Source organism: Vigna unguiculata, chromosome 10 (assembly GCF_037176805.1).
Source record: "Vigna unguiculata cultivar grain cowpea cultivar isolate G323 ecotype 2 chromosome 10, ASM3717680v1, whole genome shotgun sequence".
NCBI classification, from domain to species: domain Eukaryota; kingdom Viridiplantae; phylum Streptophyta; class Magnoliopsida; order Fabales; family Fabaceae; genus Vigna; species Vigna unguiculata.
Genome location: NC_140801.1, coordinates 32,883,800 through 32,891,638, shown reverse-complemented (window position 1 = coordinate 32,891,638; position 7,839 = coordinate 32,883,800). Strand labels below are relative to the sequence as shown.

The 7,839-nt window shown below is 33.2% G+C and overlaps 1 protein-coding gene across 1 annotated transcript; it reads left to right on the top strand.

Annotated features, from left to right (window-relative positions):
- The first annotated feature begins 364 nt into the window (after positions 1 to 364).
- On the top strand, positions 365 to 4,583 carry PDX2 (pyridoxine biosynthesis 2). Its single transcript, XM_028050318.2, has 7 exons — positions 365 to 589; positions 670 to 797; positions 2,162 to 2,249; positions 2,394 to 2,467; positions 2,981 to 3,172; positions 4,057 to 4,154; positions 4,234 to 4,583. Exons 1-7 carry the CDS (start codon positions 535 to 537, stop codon positions 4,358 to 4,360), a joined length of 762 nt encoding a protein of 253 aa, XP_027906119.1. The 5' UTR covers positions 365 to 534; the 3' UTR covers positions 4,361 to 4,583.
- Positions 4,584 to 7,839: the final 3,256 nt, after the last annotated feature.

Here is a 7,839-nt window from a genome sequence, read left to right as displayed (position 1 = left end):
TAAAATTATTAATAATATAATTTTTAGTATTTTTAATGATTACATATATATTTTTTAAATTTATTTAGATAAATATAATAATAATTATATTATTATTTTTTAGAAAAACAAAAGAAAAAAAATTTGACAAGAACAAGGATTTTTTCCTTTGAACAAATTAGAACCAAAACTTACCATAAAAGCAAAAGATATTCAACCCATATTCAGAATTTTCCTCTTTTTATGTTATTTTCCTATTGCCAATACAAATTTTAGAATTTCCACACTCCCTATTTTTTCTTGAAAAGAAAGGACAAAAAGGCTCCAACGATGCTTAATTTCACGGCGCTAACTAAACCTAAGCTTGGGCTAAAGCTGACAAGTTGCCAGAGAAAGTAGTGAACACAGTGCATTAAACGCCAAACGACAGGACCAAAACCAAAACAAAAGCAAAAACAAAACTTTCTACGAAACATAATAATCTACACAATCTAAAAACCTTTTCGACTACCTCCGAGCGTTGCGTTGCTACCTTTGTTTCTCCACTCTCTGCACATGGCCGTCGTTGGCGTTCTCGCGCTACAAGGATCGTTCAACGAGCATATGGCTGGCACGTTCGTCTTCCTTTTCATTTTCCATTTTCCATTTATTCAATGTTTTGGTCTCATTTTCATTCTCTTGTGGTTACAGCTCTTAGAAGGTTAGGGGTGAAAGGTGTGGAGATTCGAAAGCCGGAGCAGCTTCACACCGTTACATCCCTCATCATCCCCGGTGGAGAAAGCACCACCATGGCTAAGCTCGCTGAGTATCATAACTTGGTCTCTTTCTATACGATTTTTCATTGTTAGGTTAAATTTTTCTCTTGGTACTACTCTTGCCTTTGTTTTAGGTAAATTTTAGTCCCTCTACAACAAAAAACTGAGTTTAGCCCTTATAGGACAACATTAAGTTTGGTCTCTGATGTGCATGTCATAGAAGAATTTGTATTGATGTAAAACTGTTTAAGAACTTTTTGGCGGGGATGATAAACTGCTAAGAAAACTGCTTTTGTGACTATAGCTAAAACTTGGTTTCCTTGTATAGGGATGAACAGTTTAACCTTGCTTTTACGTGTTTCTCTGTATGTGTTCTTGTTTTAAATGGAATTTATATGGGCAATTTTTTATGTTTCTGTTGTAATGTGATGGTCTAATTGTTCATTTGGTCCTATACTTGTGGTCATCTTTTACTCTCTAGACGAAAAAATAGTTATTCAAATCTTACATTCGATACATTTTGGCTATCTACTGTTTTGTATCACAAGATGATGAACCTTACATGAATTTGTATAGTATGTTATGATAATGAATCTATGTAATTTGGAATCAGCGATACGATTCAATCGATTATAATATTTTTACTTTTTTACTTATGAAAAAAAAAATTAAAATAGTCTCGTGGGTTTGAATTTTTTTAAAAGAGAAGGAATTTGTGAAAGGGCATTTGAAAAGAGAAGGAATTTTTTATGACTTCTGTTTAAGTTGTGATATATGATATATTTGAATTCATCTTTCATTGCATTTGAATCTTACAATCTGATACAAAATTACAATTCACAATTCAAAATATAGATCAACGATTCATGAATCAATATCCTTACAAAACTATAAAAGTTATGTTGTAGTCTCTTATGCTGGCATCTTAGAAGAATTCCTAATGTTGTAAAACTGTGACAAAACCTTTCTGATGATGATAAACTGCAACAAAATTAAGGATTTTTTAAATTGTATTCACTTCTGCTTTATAATTTTGTTTTATATAGTTGTCATGAGTCCATGCTATCATGTATTTGGTATAGTTGCATGAACACGGTTCATGTAGGTGTGTGGTTCATGCTATTTTAATTATTATTGCAAGACATGCTCTAAAATAGAATCTAGTAGTAGTATCTGACATGTGGTGCAGTGAATTTGGTACTGTATGTAAGGTTATTGAGCGAGTTTTGTAACTTTGGTATGGGTAAAGGTGATAGACAAAGATAAATGATGTAAAGGGAACCAGGTTTTGTGTTTTTGTGACTATGAATGAGTGAATTTTAGATAGTGCTGAACTTTATACACTCTACTGTTGTAAACTTTATGCTCTTTGAAGCAATGGTGATTCTGGTGTTGTTGATTTATGTTGGATGTTTTTATTTTTTTAGTTTCCTGCCTTGAGGGAGTTTGTAAAAATGGGAAAGCCTGTTTGGGGAACCTGTGCAGGGCTTATATTCTTGGCAAATAAAGCTATAGGTGTGTAGTTTCTGTATTCTCCTTTCTTCCTTTGAGTTGAATTTTAGACAATATCAGGTATCACAGTTTTATTTTATTTTTTTTTCACATGAAAAATAGGTAGTGTAGTGGTTTAAAGTATTCTAATGGTAAACATAATTTCAGGACAGAAGACTGGTGGACAAGATTTAGTCGGCGGACTCGATTGTACAGTGCATAGGAATTTCTTTGGAAGCCAGGTAATGCAAGCACAATTCATTTTAAGATATATTATATCAATGAAACAAAACATATTTTAATTGCTGGACATGAGAATTTCAACTTAGCATTCTTTTTGTGTGTGGGAGTCAAAGGGGCATGGTTATTCTTTAAATGACCTAACATTGTACCTGTCATTGTCACTGACTAAACCATAAGGATACTAATCTAGATCTTAGTGAAACTTTAGAACTCTCTTCCTTCCCTGTTCCTATTTCCTTCTTGAGTCAAGTTTCTTATTAACTTGAAGCATCAAAATCTAAATAATTGCAGATGTTCAGAACTTTTGGTATAGTTTATTTTGCAAAAACAGCTTCTCTTGCAAAAACATTTAGCATTTTTACCGTATAATTTTGAAGGATCCATGTAATATGGATGTGATGCATAAAACTAAATGAAATTAGTGAAGGGATAATATGTATGGGTTGAACAAAAATTTCTTTTGTGCAATTTAATAATCTTGTCATATTTAACCAAAACACATGTTTATTTAGATTCAAAGCTTTGAGGCAGAGCTTTCAGTCCCACAGCTTGCCTCCCAGGAAGGTGGTGCTGAAACATTTCGTGGAGTTTTTATCCGTGCACCGGCAATTCTTGAAGCAGGGCCAGAAGTTCAAGTGCTGGCTGATTATCCTGTATCTTCTGATAGATTGTTAAATCTTGACACCTCTACTGGAGACAAAAAGGTTAATTATTGATCATTTTTGTTAATGCTCCCTTTTTGTTAGTTGTTTTTCATTCCAGATCCATTAGAATTCAAAAGGGTCATGTATATAATGAATGGAGTAGCAAAAGAAACTCAAGAATTAGTAAAGATCAAACAGACATTATTGATAGTTTATATTTAGGACTTCTTTTGGTGATGTTATTGGCGGGATGTAAGGTGTATAATTCTGTTTATGAAACTAGTAGGATGGTTGAATTTTAAGCTTGGGGGGGTTGACTCTGGAACATATTCAAACCTGTACCATGTTTCTAAGTTCCTTTTCGTTCAGTGGTTTAGTTTGGGATTAAACTCTCATGTGAGCCAATCCAAGATTTTGAAGGGTAAACTAAAAGAAGAAAGGAGTAGATAAATGAAAGGAAATCATTGATAGATATAAGTGATAAGTATATAAATAAACATTCAATTCTGTAGTTTGGAACACTGTTATTCAATGATCTTGATCTCTTTGTATTTGCCTGTTTATATGCTTATTCTCCTTGGAACAGTCTCCTTTTGCGAAAACTGCTCATAACAGTGTTCCTTACCGGATACTTAATTTCCAAACCAATATGTTGGCTTCATATTCATATCCTTAATGAACTACTCATATACCTTATCATTAGGTTTAGTACTATAGTAACATGTATAGCAGATCTACCAGTACCTTTCAGCATTGTATGTTATTGCTGATCCATATTTTATCATTCAAAAAAATTGTCATCATAAACTGCTAGCTGAGTGTCGTTTGCAACATTCATAAGATGACTATTTTTAATTTTTGATGTTGAAGTGTAACTAGTCCTGAAATACAAAATTTTCCCCAATTGAGTACACCTGGTTACATATTAGTTTTGGACATGACAGGAGAATGGTGAGGAAGAAAGTAAGGTTATTGTTGCTGTGAGACAAGGGAACATACTAGGGACTGCTTTCCATCCTGAATTGACAGCTGATACTCGATGGTAGATATAAGTTATTTTTGGCTTTTTAATTTTACAATTTTGAGTTGTTAGCAGTTGTAATAATGATTTAATTTTTCAGGCATAGTTATTTTTTGAAAATGTCAAACGAGACTGGAGAAGAGGTCTCATTAAGTAGCCTTGTTCCTGCACAAGTCGGCACAAGTCACTATCAACTGACCCGCAGTGACCTTCCTATCTTTCAATAGGACAACAACACTCACCAAGCCGAACAATTATGGTTGTTCTTCTTTTTTAAATTTAATTTCTTGAATTTCATGAGATAATTGTTGGATCTTTAGAAGATAGTTTAGCTACATAGTATTTTCATTTTTCTTCTTACTTTTTCTCCATTTTGGACAAACAGTAACATATTATAGACTTGGTGTTTTCTCCTAAGTAGTCATCTATCTATTAAATATCATTCTAGTATCTTCTGTTGGTTGATCATGAGTAGCTATCAGCTACTTTTGTCATTGTCAGTCTCGTGGGTTCAACTTATGAAATTTGGTGATAAACTAGTTGTTCTTTTCTATTAGGTGATAAACTAGTTTTTTTTTTTTTTTAAGGATGTAAAAAATATTGAGTTGTGGTCGTTGTTAAAGCCACCATATGTGTTGCTAAGTATGCAGTTATTTATTTTTATGAAAATGCCTTACACATAAACATGTTTCCTTCCATGTGCAAAATAAGTTTAACATATCATGAACTAATACAAAATACGAAAACAAAATTCATGGCACTCACGAGTTTCACTTACGTATACAAAAGCAAATGGTTTTTCTATTTTTTCATTTTTTAATTTTTAATATTGAGTAAGTTATTAAAATTTAGTTGTCAAATTTTATTGTCATTTTTGTTATGGTTGAGTGAAACTAGTGATAGTACCATTAATGAAGATTATTTGATGGTTATTGGTTATGATTGATGAGTATCTGTCATAATCTGCTGATAGATATTTATTTGTGCAAGCTTATGGTAATTGGGTTAATGGATTTTAATTAACCCAAGCAAACTATAATCATAATTGGATTTGACCAACGTAGCATAGCATCTTCATTATCCTGAAGACAGAACATGCGTTAGATCTTCATTTTCCAGAAGTTTCGAAGATTCATACCTAAAAATTTTCTCTAGATAGTTCCATTGATCACTTCCACCACCTACAACTTCGAGGTTATATTTGCTAGAAGTTCCTCAACATACATTTGATGATGTTATGTTTGTTTCTGAGATTTTCTTGCATTCGACAGTCCTGTCATGTCATGCATATTCAGAGGTACCTATAATTTGTTCTTTGATCACTGCCTCAACTATGCTCTGCATAATTCTATTCAATTGGACTGATTTAATTTTAAACATTCTTTTTCAACACAAAGGAATAAATCCAAACCACATCAGCTCCCAACAACAAACACTTCATTATTCATATGACACACAATCAATGTTGTTGTCGCGCAGTCACCTATTTAATCACATTTGCTCAAATTGATGGAGACTACATTGATCTCTTTTGAAAAAAAAAAAGGACAACTAATTGAGAACTTTAAAAAAGTGAGACAAAATTTAAAGTCTACCAATATTAGATACAAGATCATGAACAAATACGAGATACAAATTGTAAACTGCACCGGTGTATTTTATACTATGCTCTACAAGTTTTAAAAAAGTATATAAATTATTACTTCCAAGATTTGATTTTCCTTAAAATGCAGGGTAGAGAGATACAAGTAATACTAAACATTCATTGGATTCGGTTGAGAAAGACTTAGTCATTTCCCCTATTGCTAGGTAGAAAAAATTGGTATTATTGTGTGATCAGTCAACAAAAGTTAACACCAATGTTGCGTGCTGGTTAACCCTGACTTGTCCATTAAATCCTTCACATGCTCTCCTTCATAGGCTTTTAACTCGTGCTGTACACAACTTTGGAATCGCACTTTAATTGCCTTTTAACAAAGTAGGGGGGCTCAAGTTAAAGATGGGCTCAAGTTAAAGATGATAGGTGTCTCATTATCAATTCTCTAAATTTGTTAGGTATTCATGCTTCATTAACATATTTTATATATACTTTTATGATTGCATTTTACCTTGTTTAATTGTTCATATTTGATTGGTTTTAACAAAAAGGTTAAAAGGACTTGATCATGAAAGAATTTAGTTGTTATATTTTAACTGACTCTGATTTTGTCTCTTTATTATAGATGGATTTAGATAAGAAATTGGGGACGGAATTGAAAAGATATCATTACTTTAGTCATTTGGTTAACCTATTTGTTCTCGAAAGAAGAATAACCTATTTGTTAAGTAAACACAAATCCTCGAGATATTGGACAGTTCTAGAAAAATGCATAAAAGAAAACAAGCTAGAAACTTAATTGGTGATTAGAACCTCACGAGCATAATTAGCATCATGGAATATGGGAAACAAAAAGAATGACAGTACAGAAGACTAATGGTGAAACACAAGGGGAAAACATTAGAGCTTAAAGAAATAATTAGGAGGCAAAAACACTTGTAAAAGTTCTAAAATGTTTTAGAAGATTATAAAATAAACAAATGAAGAGATAGCCAAGTAGAATAAAGAAATAAATGGCATACTTGTGATTAACTAACTCATGGTTAAGGTAGGTAGTTAAACACATGCATGAACCTAACTATTTAATCATGTGTAGGTTGCAATTTTCTCCACAAGTTAACCTCCAACGGAAGTATCCGAGAGAGCTAAAAAGTAAAAAATGCTTTTTTGTTTTCTTGTTGTAAGGTGTCCAAACTCCTACCCTATAAACAAGGGTGGTCCTCTTTTGTGCAAAGGACACTTAAATTTGAATGAAATTAGATTTGTGAAAATTTAGAGTGTTTTGAGAGCATAAAACTCTTTGTAATGGATTCTTATCTTGTAGGGCTCTTATGTAAGAGAGGAAGAAGTAACAAGGGCAATTAAGGAAACAACTACTGTGAGTGGATCAGTACACGTGGCACCTGATCCTAAGGAGGTGGGAACCAGAAGGAGCACCAGGACAAGGATAACAAATTCACGTTTGAAAGGATTCGTGTGTGACAGCAACTAATTATATAAGACGGGTTTTATTTGTTGGGGGAGGGTGGTGGATTCTGTTTTCTTCTCTCTCCTTTCCGTTACATTGATACTTTTCTATGACTTTAGTTTTTTGTGGACTGGAAACGACACAACGTTGAATTCAAAAACCTATTCTACAATTCATAATACTGCAGTTCTTATTTAATCTTTATTACATTTGGTGCTTTCATCGACGAACGAGTGATTATGGCCGAAAACACACGATTGAAGGACCTTGCCGTTGACGTGAAGCGCATTTTGGAGCTGATGGAAACACGACATACAGAGTATACATCACGAATAGAGAAATTGGAGGAAGGCTCTTCTGCTTCAAGCCTTGCTCATCACAATGTCTTCCAGCCATTTCAAGTTCGTTCGGTTAAGCTGGACTTTCCACGTTTCAATGGTTCTAATGTTCTTGAGTGGATCTTCAAGGTCGAACAATTTTTTACGTATTACAATACTCTAAATGATCATAGATTGATGATTGCAGCAGTTCATTTGGATGCTGATGTTATTCCATGGTTCCAAATGTTAACGAAGAATAACCCATTTCATTCATGGGTGGGTTTCACAAGAGCTCTAGAAATGGAATTTGGGCCATCTCCA

Bases quoted from the DNA above. Each gene is read 5' to 3' on its own strand.
- PDX2 (XM_028050318.2), top strand. From the start codon at position 535: ATGGCCGTCGTTGGCGTTCTCGCGCTACAAGGATCGTTCAACGAGCAT. The intron at 590-669 runs GCACGTTCGTCT...TTGTGGTTACAG, and splicing joins GTTCAACGAGCATATGGCTG to CTCTTAGAAGGTTAGGGGTG. The intron at 2,250-2,393 runs GTGTGTAGTTTC...ACATAATTTCAG, and splicing joins CTTGGCAAATAAAGCTATAG to GACAGAAGACTGGTGGACAA.